Source organism: Propithecus coquereli, unplaced genomic scaffold, assembly GCF_000956105.1.
Source record: "Propithecus coquereli isolate 6110/MARCELLA unplaced genomic scaffold, Pcoq_1.0 Scaffold127, whole genome shotgun sequence".
NCBI classification, from domain to species: Eukaryota; Metazoa; Chordata; class Mammalia; order Primates; family Indriidae; genus Propithecus; species Propithecus coquereli.
Window position 1 is genome coordinate 1,538,116 of NW_012136858.1, and position 26,624 is coordinate 1,564,739.

General features: G+C 36.5%; 1 protein-coding gene across 1 annotated transcript in view; it reads right to left on the reverse strand.

The window, feature by feature from the left end:
• Positions 1–26,624, reverse strand: part of SNAP91 (synaptosomal-associated protein, 91kDa) — a 149,931-nt gene that overhangs the window by 95,517 nt on the left and 27,790 nt on the right. Inside the window, exons 2-6 of the mRNA XM_012638178.1 lie at positions 13,829–13,971; positions 10,507–10,582; positions 9,665–9,767; positions 5,818–5,911; positions 4,084–4,195 (exon numbers count right to left, since the gene is read on the reverse strand). Coding sequence (XP_012493632.1) covers positions 4,084–4,195; positions 5,818–5,911; positions 9,665–9,767; positions 10,507–10,582; positions 13,829–13,971 — 528 coding nt within the window. The remainder of the gene's footprint in view (positions 1–4,083; positions 4,196–5,817; positions 5,912–9,664; positions 9,768–10,506; positions 10,583–13,828; positions 13,972–26,624) is intronic.

Below are 26,624 nucleotides of genomic sequence, written 5' to 3' on the forward strand. Positions count from 1 at the left end.
TTCACTCATTCCTTCTTTGATGCTCTTTCTTTATATAGATCCAAGTTTCTGACGTACATAATTTTCTTTCTCTCTAAAGAACTTCTTAACATTTTTTTGTAAGGCAGGTCTACTGGCAACAAATTCCTTATTTATTTATTTATTTTTGTCTGAGAAAGTTTTTATTTCTCCTTCACTTTTGAAAGATAATTTCACAGGGTAAAGAATTCTAGGTTGGTGGGTATTTTTTTTGTCTCAACACTAAATATTTCACTTCACTCTCTTCTTTTTTTCATGACTTCTGAGGAGAAGTTGCATATAATTCCTATTTTTGCATCTCTATAGACAAGATGTTTTTTCTGTCTGGGTTATTTCATGATTTTTTTCTGTAGTTTGAAAATGATATGCTTTGTGGTAGTTTTTGGGCATCTATCCTACTCAGTGTTCTCTGAGCTTTCTGGATCTATGGTTTAGTGTCTGACATTAACTTGGAGAAATTCTCAGTCATTACTATTTCAAATATTTCTTCTGTTCCTTTCTCTCTTCTTTTTCTTCTGGTATTCCCATTACATAGTCCTTGAATACTGTTCCTTTTTTTTTTTTTCCGATTTTGGTTTGTTTTTAGTCTTTGTTCTCTGTGCTTTTTAGTTTTAGAGATTTCTGTTGATATAATGTATCCACAAGTTTAGACTGATATTTCCTCATCTGTGTCCATTTTATTAATAAGCCCATCAAAGGCATTCTTCATTTTTGTTACAGTGTTTTTGATCTCTAGTACTTTTTTTAGTTCTTTAGGGACCCATCTCTCTGCTTACATTGCCCATCTGTTCTCTACTTTATCCTCTAGAACTCTTAGCATATTAATCATAATTGCTTCAAATTCCTAGTCTAATAATTCCAGCATCTCTGCCATGTCTGCTTCTGATGCTTGCTCTGTCTCTTCAAACCGTTTTTTTGTCTTTTAGTGTGACTTGTCATTTTTTCTTGATAGCTGGACATGAGGTAGCAGGTAAAAGGAACTGTTGTAAATAGATCTTTAGTAATGTGGTGTTAAGGTGTGTGGGGAGGGGAAGTGTTCTACAGTCCTATGATTAGATCTCTTTTAGTGAGTCTGTGCTTCTGGACTATGAACTTCACAAATGCTTCTCATTTTTTTCTCCCACCTTAGGTGGGACAAGAGGGATAAACTGGACTGTAGTTGGGTATTTTCCTTTCCACTTGGGAAGGCTAAGAGCTGGCTGGAGTCAGGTATTTCTCTTCCCCCAGGTCAGTTGGTCTCTGATAAAACTCCAGCAGGTTAGGCTCTGATTAAACAGTTTCTCTTGAGTGCTCTGGCATATTTCAGAATAGATCCTTTCCCCCTTCCCCTGCCAGAAGCACAAGGGGATTTGTCTTCAATATTTACTATGGGAACCTGGTTGAGCTCCTGGAGGTAAAACAAAAGTATGTGTACTCTGATTGACCGGCTCCCCTTAGAGTTTTTAACTCTCAGACTTGTCCACATTGTGCCTTGAGCAATTCATCAGTTACAGTTCAGGTTTTCCCACCTCAGCACTGGTTCCCATGGCAGTTTCCATTCATGAGTGTCTGTTCCAGTAAGCCATGACTCCCTGTGTTCACCTGTCTGTTTCTCCAATCTTGAGGGCAGACGTTTGCTCTGTGTCCTCAGCTCTCTGGTGGATCCAAGAAGAGTTGTTGATTTTTCAATCTGTTTAGCTTTTTACTTACTGTTGGGACAGAGTGGTGACTTCCAAGATCCTTACATGTGGAACTGGAAACTCGAAGTCAGCTTTATACACCCACACTTTTCAGAGAGACTGATTCTAGTCTGATATTACTCCCTGGCCCCCCAAAATGTCACTATATGTTCTAGAATGAGTGAAGGCTTTATGAGAATTAAGTTATAAAAAAAAATTAGACCCAATGGATGCTCAAAACTATTTGTGGTTATTTCCTCAGCTTTCTGAATACATAGTTTGAACAGACATATTTTGAAATATTAATAAGCAGAATCCCCACACTGGTTTCCTGATTTCTGCAAAGATGCAGAGGTAGCGATTCCATTGCATCCTCAATTAACCTGCATATTTGGTTCGTCCAAAAGATAAATGGATTTTAGATGTTAACAGTAGGTTAATTAGGTTATGAATCCTACTTTCAGAGATCCAGATGTATCCTCTTTAACCAGAGGAAATTCATCATATCTCCTGATACCTGATAGACAGCTATTGAAACAGAAAATGCTTTTATCTTTATCCTAATAGGCAGAGAACATCGGAAGTAGTTTGCTGTCCCATGGCTAGGATGCCAGTACACTCTCGCTGTTTTATTTCCAGGATATCAACCTCTCTGGCTGTCATAATTCCATAAGATATCACTTTGGTGACATCATGCTGATTGTAACTATTGGGCAAAAATTTTAGGTATGCTAGGTGCCTTGATAAGTCACATGCATGTCAAAGGATGGGAGACAGAATGCATGAAAATTCAGAGACCTTCTACCTCAATGAAATTTCTGAGGGTCCAAAAGTCTGGACATTTCAGAGAAATATCCTCCATGTGAAAGACAAATTTTGAACTGTGCTGCACTCTCTGTACCTAAAATGGAGGCAAAAGTTTGCTGAGCTCCTTTGGCGTTGGAGGCAACATACAGGACATGCACATGTGCGCTGCTTTAAACAGAGTATCTGTTGAGGTATCAGATATGAGTGGGATCCAGATCAGGGGAGATTCTGCAACTGTTCCAAACTGAAGCCACATGGGCCTTTGTTTCAGCAGATCTAAAGGTATTTGAAAAGTATACAGCAGATTCAAATGCTGTGGAATGCCTCTGGTACACTCTAGTACTGGCCTCCACTGCTTTGGAGCAGAGCCATGTCTTTTTCAGACAGTAACTAATCTCCTTTGGAAAAATTGCTCTTGGCTTACTTCTAGAGACTTGGATCTTGACCATAGAACATCAAGTGATCATCAGGCCTAAAGTGGGTGCTATCTAATGTACTAAACCATAAAGTAGGACAAATGTGAGAACACTCCATCATCAAATAGAAGTGGTATATAAGAGATCAGCTGCGAGCAGGTTGTGAATAATCAGGTAGGCTGTCTGAACAGATGGTTCATATTCCCAGTACACCCACTCTTCTGTACTGTCATTTCTCCCAGTTCTCCCTCAAATCACACCTATGGTCTCCAGAGAGTTTCTTATGGCCAGCTGACTGAGGAAGAAAAAAATTCAACTTTGGTTTATAGATGGTTCCTCATGCTGACACCAGCTGGAAGTGATCTGCTGAATCATCTCTCCATACAGGGGTGACCTTGACAGCAGAAAGAAATCTTCACAGTAAGCCAAACTTCCAGCAGTATATCTATCTGATGTTCCACTTTTTGTCAAAGGAAAGATGGCAAAACACATGGAACTACATCCAATTTTGGGTAACAACTAACCATTGGCCTGAATGATAAGAAACTGGAAAAAAATAAAGTTGGAAAATTGGTGACAAGAGGGTCTGGGGAAAAGGTAGTGGATGGACCTCTCAGAATAGATAAAGAGCATGAGACTATCTTCATCGCATGTGAATACAAACTAAACGGCATATACCACAAAACAGCTCTCAAAAATCAGGGGGACAAGAGAACTCTACAGAAAGTGGCCATGACATCAGAAATGGAGGTTATGAATAGGCTGAACAGCACAGGCTTCCCACCACCAAGGCTTATATACCTATCATCCCTGCTGAGCCCTCAGTTGGCCAACACCTGGGATCAATGCTGAGCTTCCACCATAACAGCATAGTCCAGGGAGATCAGCCATCCACCCAGTAACATGTTGAGGGATTAATTCCTTTTATTAGGGAGGACAACAGCAATGTGTCCACACTGTAAGAGACAGTTAGCCTAGATACGAATTCACTCTGTCTGCTCATATTGCTCTGCCAGTGCCCCCATCTGTGGATGTACTTGCCATCACGGTATTCTGCACAATACTGCCTCTGCCAAGGCACTTACTTTACTGCACAAGAGGCGAGACAACAGACTCACCCCACCAAATTCGCCGTCTTACCATGTATCCCATCAGCCCAGATGTGTTTCAGTAGTTATACCTACCGAGTAAGTTAATAACTCCATCATTGTAGCAAGCAAAAAGTTTGATAAGATCTTTGAAAAGAAGCATAAATGCAGCATTTATGACACCATTTGTTAGTTCATTTGGATGCACCTAGAAAAAGATGAAAACTTAATGTTAGCTGTATATCACCAAGTCAGATTTTTTTCTCCGATCACATTAAAATGTCTCAAATAATTACGAAGAAATTCACTCATATTCTATTAATACAAATGTTGGGTAACTCCACTGAGCAACTCTACCAATATCAAAAGATGGGCTGCATATATTTTTGCTTCAATTTAAGGTCAATGAAGTTAGTACTATCAATTAAGAGACATATATATATTCTGTTTGACCAATGATCCATAGATCAATCAAATTCAACTTTTGAACACCTGGTCTTTTTGTTGCTTTTACTATATTACTTTCTTCCAATTCACCTATCTAATGGTCTTTGTGAAAGAATTCAGGATCCAGGGCCTGCAATAAAGAACAGTATTGGGAATACTTCAGCAAGCTACCCTAAAATAATCCTTGAGACTCTTAGCCATTCACCCATCTGTTAAATACTCTAATCACCAACACAAAGGAGCATAATTTCTCCCCACACCTCAATTCTTATTCACAATTCCTCAGGCTCTTTCTCCCTTTATGACTTTTCTCCTTTAATAAAGAACCCTTACTAAGGGCAGGAAAAGCAAAGAAAAATAAGTAAAAAGAAAAAAAAATTAAGAGAAGCAATTCCATAGATATTTAGTTAAGTCTTTATTGTAAAATCTGTCAAAAAATAATTAGATAGTTTTCTACTTTTACCGAAATTTCATAGGAGTTAGGGGTCGTGACTTGGATTCAGTTATAGACTAAACTATATCATCTTAACAGAGACTTTAAGTTACTAATATGTGAGGAAAATCTTTGTTTTAGGCAGCCACCAAAATAGAGGAAAGCTAACAATGTGAGTTAACAATCTTCCAACATGTCAAAATATTTTCTTTTCGTGAATCAGATTTTTAAATTAAACTTATTTTGGGATAACTGTAAATTTATATGCAGTTGTAAGAAGTAACACAGTGAGATCCCATGCACCATTTACCCAGTTTCTCCCAATGGTAGTGCCTTACAAAACGACAGTACAATACCACAACCAGGATATTGACAATGACACAATCCACCGATCTTACTCAGATTTCCCAAAGTTTACTTGTACTCATTTGTGTGTATGTATTTAGTTCTATACAATTTTAACACATGTGTATGTTATATATCCACCACCACAGTCAAGATACAGGTATGGTTTTAAGAGACAAATCATGCTGATATTGCCAGGAAGGACCAATGTTATCTATGATAAAACAAAAATAATTCATTGGTGGATAGTGTCATTTAAGGAGTCTACATAAAATGGTTTCTAACAGCAGGTCGTTTATTTAGCTGTCTGAAGTTACATCCTGCAGACACTTCATCCTGTCAAGTACAACAGGAGGCCACCATACTGCTCAGAACATGAGGTTCCAAGAATATTATTTTTTCCATGACTTAAGTAAACACCTGGTAAACTGGAAAATCTGGGGAACCTAAATTATCTCTTCTGTGCTTAACAACCTGAACTAAGTATTCATCCAAATGAGGGAGATCTAAATCTGCTTCCTGAGGAAACCTTTAGATTTACCTGTAGCGCACCTTCAAATGAGAGACAATATTAACTGTGTAACATTTTGTGGTGAGATACATACATCAAATTCAAGCAGTGCATCAATTTGTCCCTGCAGTATTGGCATACTCTTTAGTAGCTTCTCCGGAGCCATTGTTCTCATTACACCATCGGCCCTACAATTTTTTTAAAAAGAAAAGGATAAAACTTCCTTGTACATGAAAAATTCAAGACCATATGCATTGTTCTAAACTTCACCCTCACACCAATTTAGCTAATCTTATGGGATCACTTTGAGGTCTTAAGAGGTTGTAATTATCTCTCCTCTCGGTACTATTAATACTTCCTCTTATCCATTCTTACTCATCAACCATACAAGCAATGCTTCTTTCTATCTGCACTGTCCTCTGGAAGAAAGCATTGTGGTGTGGATAAAAGAGGTCAGTTGAATTTCTGAATAAATTTTTCTAAATCTATAGCAGATGTAATAATGTTAAAAATATAAGTTTTCTTTAAAACCAGGTTTTTTATTTTTTCTTTTTTTGAAAAAGAGAAAACATGTCTTAGAAATCTACAAAAGCTACAGGACTAGGAGAAGAGAGTTTAAGCTATTAACCATCAAGTGAAGAAAAATGCACACTGATATGCACAGTTTGCCCAAATGGAGATAAGAGTTTAACCAGCTGCAGACGACAAGACCGAAAGTTAGTGCTGAGGGTGTGTCAGAGAGGGCACTGTGCCCTGCACCCACCAACAACCTCTTAGAGAGTCCCTGCATCCAGTGATGGTCAAGGATGGTAGTATTACATCAGCTGAGGAAAATACCCAGGTGATGTGGAAGGGCTAATAACAGCAACTTTCAGATCTCTCTAACCCCAATGGTAGGGAAAGCACCCCAAAATATCCTTAAGTGTCCATACAGGGATGCAAGTGTCTAAGAAGGCCATGGATCTACTGCAAAGATGTCACAATGTAGCCGGCTGCAGTGACATGTAAGAAGTCAGAGGTAGTATAGACATTTTGACAATGTTGATTTTGCTGATCAACATTGTCAAAATGTATATAATACCCAAATTGATCTACAGATTCAATGCAGTCCCTATTAAAATACCAGCATCATTTTTCACAGATCTAGAAAAAATAATTCTATACTTCATATGGAACCAGAGAAGACCCTGTATAGCCAAAACCAACCTTAAGCAAAAAGAACAAATTGGGAGGCATCAATTTACCGTACTTCAAGCTATACTATAAGGCTACAGTAACCAAAACAGCATGGTACTGGCATAAGAGCAGAGATGTAGACCAATGGATCAGAATAGAGAACCCAGATATAAAACCATCCTCATATAGCCATTGACAAAGCAGACAAAAACATACACTGAGGAAAAGAATCTCTATTCAATAAATGGTGCTGGGAAAATTGGAAAGCCACATGCAGAAGACTGAAACAGGATCCGTACCTCTCACCACTCACAAAAATCAACTCACAATGGGTAACAGACTTAAGCCTAAGGCATGAAACCACAAAAATTCAAGAAGAAAATGTTGGAAAAACTCTTATAGACATCAGCCTAGGCAAAGAATTTATAAAGAAGACCCCAAAAGCAATCACGGCAACAACAAAAACAAATAAATGGGACCTGATCAAATTAAAAAGCTTCTGCACAGCCAAGGAAATAATCATTAGAGTGAATAGGCAACCTACAGAATGGGAGAAAATATTTGCATGCCATACATCTGATAAAGGGCTGATAAAGAACTATAAAGAACTCAAGCAAATCAGCAAGAAAAAATCAAACCACCCCATTAAAAAACGGGCAAAGGACATGAACAGAAATTTTTCAAAAGAAGATAGACTAAGGGCCAACAAACATATGAAAAAATTCTCAACACCTCTAATTATCAGGGAAATGCAAATCAAAACCATAATGAGATATCACTTAACTCCGGTGAGAATGGCTTTTATCAAAAAGTCCCCAAACAACAAATGCTGGTGTGGATGCAGAGAGATACAAACACTCATACACTGCTGGTGGGACTGTAAACTAGCACAACCTCTATGGAAAGTAATATGGAGATACCTCAAAGAACTAAAAGTAGAACCACCATTTGATCCAGGAATCCCATTACTGGGTATTTACTCAAAGGATAAAAGACATTCTATAAAATAGATAACTGCACCTGAATGTTTATAGCAGCACAATTCACAATTGCAAAGATGTGGAAACAATCCAAGTGCTCATCAATACATGAGTGGATTAATAAAATGTGGTATATCTATACCATGGAGTACTACTCAGCCATTAAAAAAAATGGTGAACTAGCACCTCTTGTATTAACCTGGATGGAAATGGAGACCATTCTTCTAAGTGAAGTATCACAAGAATAGAAAAACAAACACATGTTCTCACCATTAAATTGGAACTAATCAATCAACACTTATATGCACATATGGAAATAATATTCACTGGAAATCAAGTAGGTAGGAGGGGGGAGTAGGGGATGGGTAAATTCATACCTAACAGGTGCAATGCATGCTATCTGGGGGATGGGCACACTTAAAACTTTGACTCAAACGGTACACAATCAATTTGTGTAACCAAAATGTTTGCACCCCTGTAATATTCTGAAATTAAAAAAAAGAAAGTTTGTTAGAATTCTTCTGGAGAATAAAAAATAATGTTGGGGAAGGCATATGAACTAGAATCATCTCTCATGAGAAGGGGATGAAGGAAAATACCTAATTTTATAAAGTAGCCACCCACAAGAAAATAATTTATTTTGAATAGGCAAATTGGCATTTTTTACCACCATGATAAAAAAGTAGCTCATAACTAAGGTTAGATTAGCTATTACAAAGATAGAGTTATATATCTTTGTGCAGATTCTTGAGACTAACTTATGAAACCTTCTGTAATACCTGGCCATTAATCGCAAGTTAGGAACAGATAAAAGATCTACATAAACTTCTAGCTGAACACTTCTGACAAGATTTAAACATCTATTTAGAGGGAAATCAATCATAATTATGGATTAAAATTCAAATGTTTCTGTTTCAATAAGGTACAAACAATTGGTAGTATCAATAATTAGCTTGATTATGGGTGTGTACGTATGTGTTTCCTAGGACAGTATTATCTCTCAAAAACAGAGCTCTACCTCCAAGACTGAGGTGAAAAAAATGAAAGAAAAAAAAAAAACCCCAGAGCTCTACCACACACACAACTGCAGTTTCACCTCAACCAAAATACATTTAAATACCTATTGTCATCTATAGCCACTGTACTTTTAAATCAACCTGGTCTTAATTATAAATTATTTAAAGGTACATATGTTTAAGAATTTTGAATTAATTTTAACAAATAAAATGTTACAGCACATACACCCTGAGCAGTAAATCAGATTTTCTTTTTTTGATTATGAGACAGTCTCGCTCTGTTGCTCGGACTAGAGTGCCATGATGTCAGCCTATCTCACAGCAAACTCAAACTCCTGGGCTCAAGTGATCCTCCTGCCTCAGCCTCCTGAGTATCTGGGACTACAGGCAACACCTGTGTACCACCACATCCAGCTAATTTTTTCTCTTTTTAGTAGAGATGGGGTCTTGATCTTGCTCAGGGTCTTGAACTCCTGAGATCAAGAGATTTTCCCACCTTGGCCTCCCAGAGTGCTAGGATTACAGGCGTGAGCCCCTGCACCCTGCCAGCAAATCAGATTTTTCTGCATGAAGATATAAATAAAATAATTCATACTGCAACCTCAAGGCTAACTTCTATAATATTATTTATTGAGTTTCTTTTTTTCAGGTGATTGTAAACTAGGCCTTCATGATCAGAATTAGTTGGTATTTAAGCTCAGTTAAAATAAATCAAATATACCTCAAGGACTTATTCTCCTCAAATAAATATAAGAAAGAAAAAACATACCCTTTCTTCACTCTGGCAAAATCAAATGCCATCTGTCGGTAAGAGAAAGCCTTTTCATTCAAATATCTACTATAGCGCCTTATGAAGGTAGACATATCATAACCTGGGGGAGGGGAGAGAGGGAATCAAACTGATTAATAAGATACCTTCAACTGTGCTTTGCACAGCACTATTTTTTTTTAACTCCCCAAAGAGAGATGGTTGCAGGATGAGGTCAATAAATGCGAAAGACAGGTCTCATTTAAAATCTTACTTCTAGGCAAAAATACTCTTAGCAAGAGGCATTCTGGGACTATTCAATTAGTTATTCTACCATCCTTGTATGGTATATCTTTTCTGATTTTCCTTGCATTTTTGTTCACTGTTTCAAATATACCCTGTTTCAGACTTAATTCATGTAGCCATCTGGTAACAGTCCACTTGCTTGATTCACCTGCCTTACACGTAACAGGTAATCAGTAAATACGGTGAATGCACAAATGAATGCAATTCAAACCCTATTAATCTACAAAGAAAATTTCTTTAAGACTGGAATCATTATTTTCTAATTGGGAAGGCGTCTTTTATTTCATTGTCTCCTTCACCTTCATAAATACACACTGTAGGTCTAGCATACCCATTATTACTTTTTAAGGTAAACACTGAAAATGCCAAAAATAAAATTAGCATATATTTCATGTGCTATCTATAATTAAAAAATTTAAAGCTATATGTAAAAATAGTTATTTTTACATTTTTCTTAAATACCCAAATGAAGCTATCACTTGTAATGAATTTGGATTAATAACCTCACTTGAAAATTAAAGTATTAGCAAAAAATTATAAAATAAAAATATTCTCACCATGGGATCCACTTTTGTCCAAAAAATTGCTGAGATTGAATAGCGTATTTCTAGAGGCCAGATACTGAATAAATCTCTGAAAAACAAAGATTAAACACCCATATGCTCAAATCATACATTTAAACGATTTTTGATACCTAAGGAAATTTTTTTTTTTCATAAATTCTCATTATGATCTCTTTTACTCAGTTACAAAGCTTCCTAATCTGCTTTCTCTGAAAGTGGAAAAAAACTTTAACTAATACTCACTGAATTAAATTGTATGATCTTTCATTTCTGCATATAATAGAAATATTGCAATTTAATAGGATTCAGCAGGTATCCCATATAAAATGGGTAATTTTATCAATATTTTCCAAAATAAACATTTTATGAAAATAGTTTTCACTTAAAGGCACAAAGGAATATGTGCCTATGGGAAAAATAATTTTATTGTTCCTTTCTCCAATATCTTTGCCCACTAATAGGTTTATATGATATATATATATATATATATATGTATATATATATATATTTTGTGAGCCAGTGATATTTAATACAGGCACACCTTCTCTTATTGCACTTTGCTTTATTGCACTTTGCAGATATTGCATTTTTTTAAAAATTGAAGGTTTGTGGCAACCCTGTGTTAAGCAAGTCTATGTATTGGTGTCATTTTTCCAACAGCATGTGCTCAGTTTGTGTCTCTGTGTCACATTTTGGTAATTCTTGAAATATTTCAAACTTTTTCATCATTATCATATCTGGTATGGTGAGCTGTGATCAGTGACCTTTGATGTTACTATTGTAATTCTTTTGGGACACCATGAACGGCACCCATATAAGATGACGAACTTAATCGCTTTGTTTGTCCTGACTGGCTGTTCCTCTATCTCTCTCACTCTCCTTGGGCCTCCCTATTCTCTGAGACACAATAATATTAAAATTAGGCCAATTAGTAACCCTACAATGACCTCTAAGTGTTCAAGTGAAAGGAGGAAAGGAGGAGCCACATATCTTTAACTTTAAATCAAAAGCTAGACATGATTACTCTTAGTGAGGAAGGCATGTCGAAAGCCAAGATAGACCAAAAGCTAAGCCTCTTGTGCTAGTCAGCCAAGCTATAAATGCAAACGAAAAGCTCTCAAAGGAAATTAAAAGTGTTCCTCAAGTGAAAACCCAAAGAAGAAAGTGAAACAGCCTTATTGCTGATATGGAGAAGGTTTTAGCAGTCTGGATAGAAGATCAAATTGCCTTAAGTCAAAGCCTAATCCAGAGTAAGACCCTAACTCTCTTCAGTTCTATGAAGGCTGAGAGAGGAAAGGAAGCTGTAGAAGAAAAGTTTGGTGCTAGCAGAGGATGGTTCATGAGGCTTAAGGAAAGAAGCCGTCTAATATAAAAGTGCAAGGTGAAGTAGCAAGTGCTCATGTAGAAGCTGCAGCAAGTTATCCAGATATAGCTAAGATAACTGATGAAAGCTGCTACTCTAAACAAAAGATTTTCAATGCAGACAAAATGCCTTCTATTGAAAGAAGATGACATCTAAGAGTGTCATATCTGGACAGGAGAAGTAGATTTCTGGCTTCAAAGCTTCAAAGGACAGGTTGACTCTCTTACTAAGGCCTAATGCATCGGGCGACTTGAAGTTGAAGCCAATGTTCATGTACCATTCTGAAAATTCCAGGGCCCTTAAGAATTATGCTAAATTTACCCTGCCTGTGCTCTGTAAATGCAACAACAAAGCCTGGATGACATTATATCTGTTTACAACATGGTTTACTGAATATTTTAAACTTACTGTTGGGACCTACTGCTTAGAAAAAAAGGTTCCTTTCAAAATATTGCTGTTCATCGACAATGCACTTAGTCACCTAAGAGTTCTGATGGAGATGTGCAAGGAGATTAATGCTGTTTTCATGCCTGCTAACAGGACTCCATTCTACAGCCTATGGATCAAGGAGTAACTTCGAACTTCAAGTCTTATTATTCAAGAAATATATCTGGTAATGCTATAGCTGCCATAGATAGTTATTCCTCTCATGGATCTGGGCAAAGTAAATTGAAAACCTTCTGGAAAGGATTCACCATTCTAGATGCCATTAAGAACATTCATGATTCACTGGAGGAGGTCAAAATTGTAACATTAACATTGGAAAAAGTTGATTCCAATCCTCATGGATGACCTTGAGGAGTTCAAGACTTCAGTGGAAAAAGCAACTGCAGAAGTGGTGGAAATAGCAAGAGAAGTAGAATTATAAGTGGAGCCTGAAGGTGTGACTGAACTGCTCAATTTCATGATAAAACTTGAATGGAAGAGGAGTTGCTTCTTAAGGATGGAATCTAGCCTGGTCGAGAGGCTGTGAACATTGTTGAAATGACAATAAAGGATTTAAAATATCACACAAACTTAGTTGATAAACCAGCAGCAGGGTTTGAGAGGACTGACTCCAATTCTGAAAGAAGTTCTACTGTGAATAAAATGGTATCAAACAACATAGCATGCTACAGAGAAATCTTTTGTGAAAGGAAGAGTCAATCGATACGGCAAACACTTTTGTTGTCTCCTTTTAAGAAATTGGATGTTGGGAAGGGGGGAGGGGGAGGGGGAGAGGAGGGAAGAGGGAGGAGGGAGGAAGGGACAGGTATTTGCATACACAAAGAGTGCAATGTGCACCACCCGAAGGATGGACATATTTGAAACTCGGACTTGGGGGGGGGGCAAGGGCAACATACATAACCTAAACATCTGTACCCCCATAATATGCTGAAATAAAAAAAAAAAAAGAAATTGCCAGTCATCCCAACCTTCAGCTACCACCACCCTGATCAGTCAGCAGCCATCAACACTGTGGCAAGACCCTCTACCAGCCAAAAAAATTATGACTTGCTGAAGGCTCTGTTGATCATCTGATGATGATTTTCTAGCAATAAAGTATTTTTAAATTAAGGTATGTAAATTATTTTTTTAGATATGATGCTATTACACACTTAATAGACTACAGTATAGCGTAAAAATAACTTTTATATGCACTGGGAAACCAAGAAATTTGTGTAGCTTGCTTTATTGCAATATTCACTTTACTGCAGTGGTTTGGAACTGAACCTGCAATATCACTGAGGTATGCCTATACTTCAGTATTTGTAAGATAGCTTAAATTTTATTCTTTGATAAATAGCTAAATAGAAGATTAAAATTGTACTCTAGGTTATTTGAAACTGTATATTTCCTTTTATTTTTCTCCTAAGCAGTAAAAATATGAAGAGCCTTAAATCATCACTATGTTCTTCCATAAAAGCCTCCTTCCTCCACCAAAAAAAGAAAAGTTAAGTTTACTTAGTTTACCTCATTTCCATGCACCATGAGATGATGTGTTGTCACTAAAGCTTTAAATACAACCACCCAGCTACTGTTTGTTGCCCGCTCAAAGAGAGTGTCGGCCATCTGGGGAATATTAACATTGGTCTCATTGGTAGCCTGGATCAAATCTATGAAAACAGAAGATACCAATCAATGATATTAACAATTACATACAAAAATTCATTTTGCATTTTAAACATTTAAATCTGTTTACTAAAATGACTTCAAAATTACTTTGATAATAACTGATAACAAAATTTTAAAAATTTAAACTGTAGTATTCTTACCTGTGGATACATAAATACATTATTTACTCAATGCATTTATTTATTCTTGAGTATATTTTTCTATTGAATTTTCTTCCATACCCTTTTCTGAATTTATCTGTTTGCTGTTACTGACACCATTTTTAAAATTACAAACTCCAGGAAAACTAAGCCTTATGTTAACCTTTGTTTTTAGTCTCCGCACAATGTCTCAAACATGGACAATTACTCTATACCTCATTTGAATGCACTAACATAAATGTATCTTTTGAAACATGATAGCTAAAAGTATATTTCACTTCGATTTTAATTTTGAAGGGTACTAAACATGTCTGTCACACGAGTGGCAGAAAGAGAACAAATACTTAAAGAGAAAAGAATTCCACTATGTCCATCTAAGCTTTCATGGAACATCAAGCATGCATTAAATTACAGTAATTTTTGTTTTGAAATGGGGTCTCCCTCTGTTGCCTGGGCTAGAGTGCAATGGCATCATCATAGCTTACTGCAACCTCAAACTCCTGGGCTAAAGCAGTCCTCGTGCCTCAGTCTGCCAAGTAGATGGGACTACAGACACACACCACCGTGCTCAGCTAATTTTTCTATTTTTTTTTTTTTTAGAGATGGGGGTCTCACGATGTTGCTCAGGCTGATCTCGAACTCCTGGGCTCAAGCGATCCTTCTGCCTCGGCCTCCCAGAGCGCTGGGATTACAGGCGTGAGCCACGGCACCTGGCCAAATTACTATAATTTGACCTGAGTTTATAAGAGAGTTAACCTTTCTAGTACATTCATTGTCCACATCTACATATTATTCATATGATTGCAGGTGTATTTCAGGAAAAAACTTCATATATTGGCCAACAGGAGGTGCCTAGCATTAAGAAAAAGTGGTTAGTGCTGTCGAAACTTAGATGGGGCAACCAAAGAGCATGTGCTAAAGAACAAAGGCACAGCCATACTGGGACAGGGTGGACTTAAGAACTTCCAGCAGCACAGGATGACTTCTTCAGGACAATGGGTACTGCAAAACTTCTGTTACAAGCCACACCTACCTTGCAAAGAACTGCATGGGATACCTAGTTCCTGGGAAATCCCATGTTTGTTAAAACATACTCTTTTTTCCTTACTCAAAATCCACACTCAGTAATCATTAAACTATACATTTATTTTATGCATTTCTCTATTTCACAATAAATAAGGTTTTAAAAAATTGGTACTGTCTCACTGAAAAGCTCTTAACTCCTTAGACCAAAGGGTATCAATAATTGTTCTGCATTGTAAATGGACCAAACCAGGCTTATTTCTTACTTTATATTTATTTTAAATTTTAGTTGTCATTCCTATCCCATCAATACTGCCCCCACCCCTCCCACCAGTATTTTACTTTATCGTAATTCTACTTATCCTTCAGGAAATTTTTCCTGGTCCCTTTCAAATGCAGGCCCATGTGCATAAAAACCTTTAAACTCTTTGTTCCTACTGGGGGTTCAGATGAGATGTGTATTTGTCATAAATTCCTACCATACCACAGCTCTTTGAAGATGGTGACAATGTCTGTTTCCTGTGCAGTGCTTTGCAGAGTACTTCATACAATAAACATTTGTTGGACAAAATGTATAAAAGACATACTTCAGCCAAAATAGCCAAATGAGTCTACATTTGGAAGATGTGAATAACTCAGTGAACTAATATTTTCCAAATGATTAGTACATAATGTTACAAAATATGCTTAGGTAAAAGATCCAGTCAAAGTACACAAGACAGACCAAGGCATTTTAATGTTACAGAATGTAAAAAAGTTCACTGATGTAGTTTCAGGTTCAACATTGCAAATTAAAGAAATTACCACTTGAAGAGTTGTAGTGTAGTATCAAAGAATATCCATAATTTTATGAAAAGACTATTAAAATAGTTCTCATTTTTCCAACTGTATATCTTTGTGAAACAAGATTTTCTTCATACACTTCAGCTAAAACAATATATCCTAACAGATTGAATACAGAACTAGATATGAGTATCAGTCTTCCATTTAGCAAGAAATTAAAGAGATTTGTAAAAATGTAAAACAATACCATACTTCTCACTATTTTTTTCCTTTGGGAAAATAATTATTTGTCCTAAAAGTATTATTTGTGTTAACATGGCTACATGTAATATGTATTATTATTATCCAAAGGTGAATATTTTTAAACTTTCTCACTTTTAATTTTTAATACAGTAAATATCTCACATAAATGCTTTTTGAGTTCAATAATTTAAGAGTACAAAGGAGTCCTGAGTCCAGTTTGAGACCTGCTGTTCTTTATATACAGATGTTCCTAAATTTATAATGGGTTTACATCCCAATAAACCTATTGTAAGTTGAAAATATTTTAAGTCAAAAATGCGTTTAACACACCTAACTGAACATTGCAGCTTAGCTTTGCCTACCTTAAACGTGCACAAGACACTTACATTAGCCTAGTTGGGCAAAATCATCTAATGCAAGGCCTATTTTGTAATAAAGTATTGACTATCTCATGTAATTCATTGAATACTGTACTGAAAGTGAAAAACAGAACGGTTTTGCACCACTGTAAAGTTGAAAAATTTTTAAGTTGAACCATTTTAAGTTAGGACCATCTATATACCTAGAAAGAGAATTACTAGGTTGTGGGGTATGTACATATTTAACTAAACTGTTTTTACATATAAGCAATTTAGTTCTTACCTACTGGTAAGTTATGTAAGTTACTACTGCTGTACTTCCTCACCAAGTAAATGGTTTTTATTTAAAGAATTTCAAAAAATTAAACAAAAACAAACTATAGTTATAACATAAACATGCAGAAAAAAATTCTTGAAAATTATGAGAATCTAAATGCTATATATATGGCATATTTGAATTCCTTAGAATTCAAAGTTTTAGTTAAACTTGGAAAGACATATCTGGTATCTTTTTGGTAGTTTGAAAACACCACTTTAATGAAGTACAATCTCTATAAAAATTGTACACATTTAAAGTATACTATTTGATAAGTTTTGACAAACATATGCACTCATAAAACTATTACTAAAATCAAAATAATGAACACATCCATCACCCCTCAATGGTTTCATCATACTCTTTTAAAATTCCTCTTTCCTATTCCTCCCCATTTTCCTTCCTTGCTGTCCCCTGGCAACCACCAATTTGCTTTTAGTCAATATATATTAGATTGTATTTTCTAAATTTTATATAAAGAGAATCAAACCTTTTTCAGAGAGGGGGGGAGTCTGAATTCCTTCAGTCAGCGTAGTTATTTTGAGATCCATTCAAGTTGTTGCTTGTATCAATAGTTCATTCCTTTTTATTGTGGAGGTGTATTCCATTATATGAACATACCAAAATTGTTTATTTATTCACCTCTGATGGACACTTGGAGTGATTCCAGCTTGGGGCTATTACAAACGAAGCTGCTATGAACATTTCCATACCAATTATTTATGTGGACATATGCTTTCATTTCCCTTGGGTAACTGCCTAGAAGTAGAATAGTTGAATCATTTTTTAAGTAAATATTTAATTTTAGGGAACTTCTTCCAAAATGGTTTTATCATGTTACATTCCCACCAGCAGTGTATGAGTATGACAGTTGCTCTACATTCTTGCAAAGACTTGATAGGGTCTTTTTAATTTTTTTGCCATTCTAATATATATGTTGTGGTATCTCATGGAGGTTTTTCTTTGCATTTTCATAATAACTATAATGATGTTGACTATTTCTTTCATCTACTTTTCATTTGTTTATTTGCCATTGGTATACATTCTTTGCCCATTTTATTGGATTATTTCTTTTCTTATTACTGACTTAGGCTGGATCAAGCCCTCTATCATATACGTGGTTTACAAATATTCAGGTCTGTGACTTCCATTTTCATTCTCTTAACAATGCCTTTCAAAGAACAGAAATTCTTAATTATGTCCTATTTATCAAGTTTTTCTGTTTTGGACCATACTTTTGGTGTCATATCCAAGAAATCTTTGCCTAACCCAAAGTCACAAGATTTTCTATGTTTCTTCTACAAGTTTTACACTCTTAGAGTTGTACATTTAGGTCTATAATACATTGTTAGTTTTTAGAAATGGTATAAGGTATGGATATAAAGGTTTTTTTTTTTTTGCATATGGATATCAAACTATTCCAACACCATTTGTTGAAAAAACTGTACTTTCTCCACGGAATTGTTTTTACACTTTTATCAAAAATTAATGGACCATACATCTTTGAGTCTCTTTCAGGACTCTTTATTCTGTTCTATTGATCTATTTGTGTTTAAACCAATACCAAACTATCTTTATTATTGTAAATTTATTATAATTCTTGATATCAGGCAGTGTTTGCCTTCCAATCTTGTTCTTTTTCAAAGTTGTTTTGGCTCTTTTAGGTCCTTTGTATTTCCATGCGTTTTAGACTGAGCTTATCAACTTTAACAAAAACAAAAAAATCTACTAGGATTTTCATTGGGATTATGTTGACTCTATAAATAAATATGGGGTAAACTGCCATCTTAACAATATTGAGTTTTCCAATCCATGTACATGGTTTATTAATTTAGGTTTTTAATTTCTCTCAGCAAGGTTTTGCAGTTTTCAGTACACAGGTCTTATATATATTTTGTCAGATACATTCCTAAGTATTTCATATTTTTTCACAATATGATAAATGGCATTATTTATTTTTCATTTCAGTATCCCAATGTTCATTGCCAATATTGAGAAATACAATTAATTTCTGTATATTGATCTTGTATTCTGTAACTTTGCTAGACTAACATTTATTTTTGTTAGATTTCTTCATATTTTCTGCATAGTTGATCATGTTATTTGTGATTAAAGTCAGTTTTACTTCTTTCTTTGCAATCTGGGTAACTTTTTCCTTCTTTTTCTTGCCTGATGGCACTAGGTACAATCTCCAGTGCAATTTGAATAGAAGTAGTGAGAGAGTCTATACCTGTCTTCTTCCTGATCTTAGGGGGAAAACATTTAGTCTTTCACTAATAAGTAGGATGTTAGCTATAGGTTTTCCATAGATGTCCTATATTGGGTTAAGAAAGTTCCCTTCTGTTCCTAGTTGCTGATAGGTTTTATTTTTGAATGGATATTGGATTTTGTCAAATATATTTTCTGTGTCTATTGAGATGATCATATGGTTTTTCCTTTTCAGTTTGTATGGTAATTACATTGATTAATTTTCTAATGTTAAAATAACCTTGTGTTCCTGGGATAAAACTCCTTGGTTATCACCTTTATTATACTTTTTTATACACTGTTGGATTTGTTTTGTTAAAATTTTGTAAGAATGTTTACATTTATGTTCATGAGGAATATTGGTCTATAGTTTTCTTTTCTTGTAATGTCTTTTCTGGTTTGGAGATCAGAGTAATGCTGGCCTCATAGAGTAAGGTGAGAAGTATTTTCTCATCTTTAATTATATAGAAGAGCATACGTTAAACTGGTATTATTTCTTTCTTAAATGTTTAATAGTTTTCACCAATGAAGCCATCAGGGCCTAGAGTTTTGTTTGTTTGTTTTTGTTGTTGTTAGAAGGTTTTTAACTACAAATTCAACTTCCTTACTAGATACAGGGCTATTAAGGTTATCTATTCTTTTTTGTGTGAGCTTTGGTAGTTTGTGTCTTTCAAGGAATTTGTCCTTTTCACGCAAGTTGTTGAATTTATTTGCATCAAGTTATTAGTACTATTCCCTTATTGTCCTTTTAACGTCTATAGAAGCAGCAGGGATGTCACCTCTCTCATTCCTGATATTGGTAATTTATGTCTTCTCTCTTTTTAACCGATCAGTCTGGTCAAGACTTTTACATTTTATCGTTCTTCTCAAAGAACTGACTCCATCTCCACTGGGATCTGTCTGGGGTCCTTCACCGTGTGCTGTGGCCTTTAAAACGCTTCATGGTAGAAATCTGGGACAATCGTAGAACCCCCCCTTATTTGTTTTCTACCTTTTAGGGATAACTGTCCTTTTTTGCCTGATGGCCAGTATACTGAAAACAGTTATTTAATATGCTTTTCCCCAGTTTTTCAGTTGTTTCAGGCATGAGGGTAAATACAGACCCTCCTTGTCACTCCACTTTGCCACAAAGTGTAAACCTTTCTTTTTGGTAGTTCTGAGCAATTGCAAATTTATCTTAGAAAACCTCTCTGAGGTAAGATGCTATCATCAACAAAAGAATGAAAGAAATAGATATAAGTGGAAAGACAATTTTAACTTTAAGGAGTTATAAACAATTGTTCACTTAAATAAGACAACTGTATCAAACCTGAATAGTTTTCAAATTTGTGGCCACCTACTTCTTTTTCCACTACTACATGAGACTGTCAACCACCAAACCATGGGAAAAGGTAGCTCATTACTTCTTGTTTGGCCTTCTCTACAAACTTTTCTCTGGATCACTTCCAGTACAACTAGATACATTTATGGAAAATTAACTACCCAAGTATACTCTTTTGATCATAGCAGTCACCTGTTCATATCCCTCAGGGGCCTCCTCCTGTCCATTTAATTAAATACAAATAACTCAAATGTGTACTTTATACTTATACCTTGAATATAGGCCTTTCATTAGAAGACTCAACCACCTTCTTAATCTTTTCTCTGCTACAAATTGTGCTCCAACAAAATTATTCTGATATCTTTTAATGCTGTTCTCACTGCCTATAATGTCTGTGCCCTCACCCTTCGGAGACCTCATCTCTTAGCATCAATGTCAAATACTATATCCTTCATGAAGTGTTTTCTGATATTGCCCTTAAGTAGAAGAGAGGCTTTGATTTTTTTCCTCCATGCAAAGTAAGACAAAGGACATTGGACTTGAGGTGAGAGGCCTTGTTCACAACCTGACTCTGCTACTTATAGATAAGTTGATTTGACCAGTCTGCAGCTCTGTTTTTTCACTTAGAAATGAGGGTAATATTAATTACCATACAGGAGAAACACTATAATTTGTGCTAATCTTTACCTTACATACCTCTATTGTACTCCTTATTATATAGAATTATAATTATTAGGTTACATATGTCTGTCACCCACTTGTGCTCAAGGTCCAACGGGTAGTGAGGAAGTCATATCTGTATCTTTGGATCCCTGGTACCTAACACAGGCTCTGACATATAAAACAACTTAATAAATATGAGATGGCTATAACTGCTTTGTTATCTGTCTTAATCTAAAATACTGAAATTGATAGCAGGTATTAGAGGCCAATTTCTTTCAATAGCTCTTATTGGACATAATTGAATTAACAAATTAGCAGAAAAAGTTACCTTCTATTCATTGTTATTTATACTTTTATCAGCAGCCTAAATTTAGAAAGGCATCCTATATTCCATTTAAAAATCTCTAAGTTTAATTATACAATTTTGTCAAACCCGAGTAGGACAGCAATTTTCCGTTGAATGCCAGAAATGGGAGCAAAGATTGGTCATTCTTTCACCTTACTATCACCTAAAGTTCAGGTTCCACAAAAAGAAAATGAGAAGCTACAGACCAAAGTCCAATGACACACTGATATCAATTTTTAAATATTCCTGTCATATAATAATAGTTCAGAATATTTATGAGCTAATACACATCCAAAATTATTAATTGTAATTCTTTTAAATTTATAACTCTTTCCTTCCTTCCTCCCTCCCTGTTATGAGTTGAATGTTTGTGTCCCCCCAGACCCAATTCATATGTTGAAATCCTAACTCCCAACGTAATGGGGTTAGGAGATGGGGGAGTTTGATGGGTGATCAGATCATGAGGGTGGGGCCCTCAAGGAATGGGATTAGTGCCTCATAACAAAGTCCTTAGAAAAGTGCTCTAGTTCTTTCTGCCATGTGAGGACAAGAGACTTCAGCAACAGTCTGCCTTCTGGAAGAGGGCCCTCACCAAAACACACCATGCTGGACTTCCAGTCTCCAGAACTATGAGAAATAAATTTCCGTTGTTTATAAGCAGTAGCCTATGTTGTTATGGCAGCAAACTAGTATCATCCTTCCCTCCTTGCCTGCCTGCTTTCCAGTTAACATCAGAGAGCTCAAACCTGCAAACATTTATAAACAGAAGCAAATCCTTCCTATTTGGACAATACAAAAAAATAACGGTACAGATGATTCAGAAGATTTTCCTTGTTGGGTTCAACACGAATGACAGACACTAATGTTGCCTCACCAACAGCTATTTCCTTCCCCCTTCTTCTGTACTGGCAGAATCCTGCCCTCATCACTGCCCTGCCCATCAGAAAGGCCAAAATGCCAGATATGTGCAATCCCAGCTTCCCTCATAGCGAGATATACAATCAGCAGTCTGCCGGTGTGGTCACCTGGAACAACTTTTTCCTTGTAATAAACAGAGTTATATAATAAAAGAGTAGAAACATCTTCCTCTCCTTTGAAGGATGTAGTTGTGCACACATGTGACATCATGGCCGTCTTAAGACAGGAGGATAGACTTCATCACCAAGGAGAAGAGAGCAGAGGGGAAACATGGAAAGCACCTGGGTCTGGGTAATACTTTCTCTGCTGTGAATCAAACCTGGAACTGCCCCATATCCAAATTTCTTGTTAAGGAAGATAGTAAATAATTTTATTGTTAAGTCCTTAGTTGAGGTGTTATGTTACTTGCAACCAAAAGTATGGTCAGTGATACAAGCTACAACAAAACTCAACAAAAGAAAAGGAACCAGGCCTAGGACCTCTAAAGTGTCTTCCAGCTCTATGGTCCTTTGAATATCTCACAGCTCCTCAAGATCACACCCTGCTTCTGTGCTTTCAGAGAGCGTTCAACAACCCCAGCAGTGCCTTCCCTTGGGATAAGAGCTCTTCATCTAAAAGCTTAGTTTCATATGAGTTGTTTACAGAAACTGAAAGGATTGTACTTTGAGAAGGAAAAAGAGGATTTAACAATGTGTGAAATAATTCTATAATTTTATAAAATATAAATGTCGCAAACAGAAGTTCTGAGGTAACATGAGGAAGACTGGAACATCATCAGAACAAGAGTCTGAAGGAGGCAGCTGAACAACCCATGCACCTCCCAAAAGAACAGAGAGTGAGGAGGGGTATTGGGAGAACGTGGCAAGTCCAGGCAAGGCTGAGCTGTCGGGGTTCTCCCATGTGAAATGAAATGATCTAGTGAGGGTTTAGGTGGGAGTGATGCGTGAAGGGGTGGCGCTGAGAGCTGCATAAATGAGAACAAAATAGGGGACAGGAAGCATAAGCAGTGATAACCATTCATTGCTACAAAACTTCATTTGCATTTTTATATTACTGCATGTGAAATTTAATGTAATCTAATATCTAAGCTATTTAGGTAACTTCTTCCATCTCAAAGAAAAATATATATACTTCGTAATTTTTTGTAGTCCTTTGTAGAAACATATACTACAAAAATCCCTGTCTTACACTATTTGTTCCCTGATAGGATTTTGACAGATTCAAAATTAGGAGATGTAGTATATATCACAGCTATTGAGTTAAGGTTTGGAGCCAGACCAGACTTACTTCAATTACTTTGTATTATTTAACACTGTGTAACCTTGAGCAAAATTGCCTCTCTGAACCTCCATTTCTTTAATACTATGATAGAAAAAATAATAGTACTCATCTGACAGCTGTTTTATTAAACTGGGTAATGCAAGCAAAGTGTCCAGCATACAGCCTGATAGACTCTAAGGAATACACACACACACACACAAAATTATAATTAGATTCACCCTTTGGCTACTTATATTGAAAAGGATTTCACATACTTTCTTAATGAATTCAATTAATTCATTAACAAATAGTTATTGAAGGCCTATCATGTGTCAGGCACTCTTCTATCAGCTAGAGATACAGCAGTTAACAAAACAGACATTGTCTGCCTTCATAGAGCTTGCATTCTAACGGAGGACACAGACAAACAACTAGATATGCAATGTCACGCAGAGATAAGTACTGTGATGAAAAATAAAGTAAGGGGATAGATAGATAGATAGATAGATAGATAGATAGAGGGTGTCAGATAGGGTGATTAGAAAAAGCCTCCTCACGGAAATGATATTCAAAGAAACCTAAATGCAGCAAGGGAGCCAGCCATTCAGTCATCCTGGGAAGGAATGTTCCAGGCAAAGGAAAACAGCAAGTGCAAAGGCCCTAAGGTGAGGGTGTGGCTGCCAGGTTCAAGAGAAAACAAGAAAGCCAGTGTGACCGGAGAGCAGCCAAGTGAGGGAGAGGACGGCAGACAGAGAACTGGGCAGGTTACAGATAATTCAGTGCATTACAGGTCACAGGAAGGACTTTGTATTTCATCCAAGATGTAATGGGAAGCTGCTACTGGGCCTTGATCAGGGGAGTGACATGATCCAACTTACATTCTGAAGAAGTACTATGGTGGCTCTACGGAGCATAACCAGGTAGGAAAAGGAAAGTTTGAGGCTATTTGAGTTCAGGTGAGAGGTGATAAGGAGGTTGTATCCATGTGGCAATGGGATAGAAGCAGGAAGTCAAAAGGTAGGATTATGGATATCACAAAGGCAGAGGCAAGAGGAATAGCTGATGGGTTTGATGGGGGTGGGACGTAAGATTCAGAGGGGAATCATGATAAGCTTGTAGCACCTGAACAACTGGATGAATTATGTCTGGTACACTCTCTGGGGAGAGGAGAGAGAAGCACTGTAGGTTAAGCACGTGCTTATACTCAGTTCTTGTTTCTCTTTCTGCCTACTTCCACCTACTTTGTCTCTCTCTTCTTTGACTTCATTCCCAACCACAAAGGGTCCCTTGCCCTGAGTGATGTTTGAGCTTCGTCCAAAGATATGTCTACTGTCGATGGAGCACATAAAAGGATGCCTTCAGCGTCATGTCCATCGTTTAAGAATCACTAGCAAACTACCCCAAGATGTTCTAACCATGGGCCAGTTTGAGATGCAGGCACCAGCAAGTTTTCAAAATGAACATTACAAAGTACAGACTATGATTATTCTGACCAATTCTTCAGAGGAGATACTGACCATGCTGTCTCCCAAATGCAGCATCATGACTCGCAGAGCTTCAAGGAGCCAGCATGAGTGCCCAACTGCCTGCATGACTCTGAAACCACGTACCACCATCACTTCGGGGGTGGGAGTCGGGGGAGGAAGCCCATGTGCCAAATACTATCAATCCCTAGGGTGGTAGAAAATTACTAGGACAAAAATTAGAAGTTTATATTTTTGTCTTTCAGGATTTGTACACAGCTAGTTGCAGCATTAACATTGTGACCTGAAGCAAGTCATTAGATTTCCTTATCCTAGGAGTCTTCATTTGTGAGGTAGAAATAATCACATATGCCCACCAGCCATAATACTACATTGCTTTTATAGTTTATCCTCTTTTGGGTGTTTTCTTATAAATTATCATGGATTCTCAAGAGAACTCTGAGCTTTAAGAATCAGATAGCAATTTATATGAACAGAATTTTAAAAGTAAGTAAAAAAGTAGATAGTACTACAGAGGTAGAAGATGACCATTTGTAACAGACCTCTGAGACAAAAGAAAGATCTTGGTGTTCTGGGCAATCCACAGATCATCTCAAGCCAGTTCTCTAAGCTGGCAGTAATTGCTGGAAGGATGGCCTTTGCTGACTTGGTTGCTAGGGAGATTTTAGAAGATACGCACAGCTTGGGTTTCAGATTTCCTGCTACTGCCACACAATGATCAATTACCTATGTCTGGCCTTCAAGTGTGTCAGGTAAATTAACACATATCCCATTTACATGACAGCCTTAAGGGTTTCTTCTTTTTCACAGAACCTTGGACTAAAAATAAACTTAAGGGGTTTACATTTCAATTATCTCCAAAACAGTATTTTAGGTGTCTCTAGAGAAGAATTTATCATGTTGGTAAATTTACCATCTCCCAGCACTAATCAGGCATGCATGTCTTTTAAAAATACCTAACCTAAGCTCCTCAAGCTTTAACCATAGCCCATCACTTCCTACTCTATCCTCAGAAATAAATATTAACAGCTATTTCATCCTCAGTTAACTCTTTATATTCAAGTTGTTTGTAGAGTGCTCTAGAGCCATAAAGAAAAGCAGTATTTCATAGATAGGACTCAAACAGAAGAAACAAGACACCAGTTTTCTGTTGCAATCAAGCTTCCTACCCACATATGTGAAACTTATGTTCCCTAAAAATAAATAGTATTCACAAATGGCAACGGCTGCTGTAGGCATTTGGGACTTTTCTCCAATCTAATCTCTAGGATGTCTCCCAAATTCTTTTCCATTTTTCATTCCAAGGCTAGTACAGGACTAGATCTTATCTACCACCTTCCTCTCCTGCTCCACCCTACGTGAGAATCCTTGGTAACGTCTCCCGGCATCATCCCATCTCCTTGGCCTTACCCACAGCCTTACTGCTTTTATTCTTGCGAGCCCTCATCTTATTTCCTAGGAGGAAACATCCCAAAAAGACCCAAGTCTATTTTCTCTCTGAAATATCAAGGAATACAACTTTGGTTCTTCA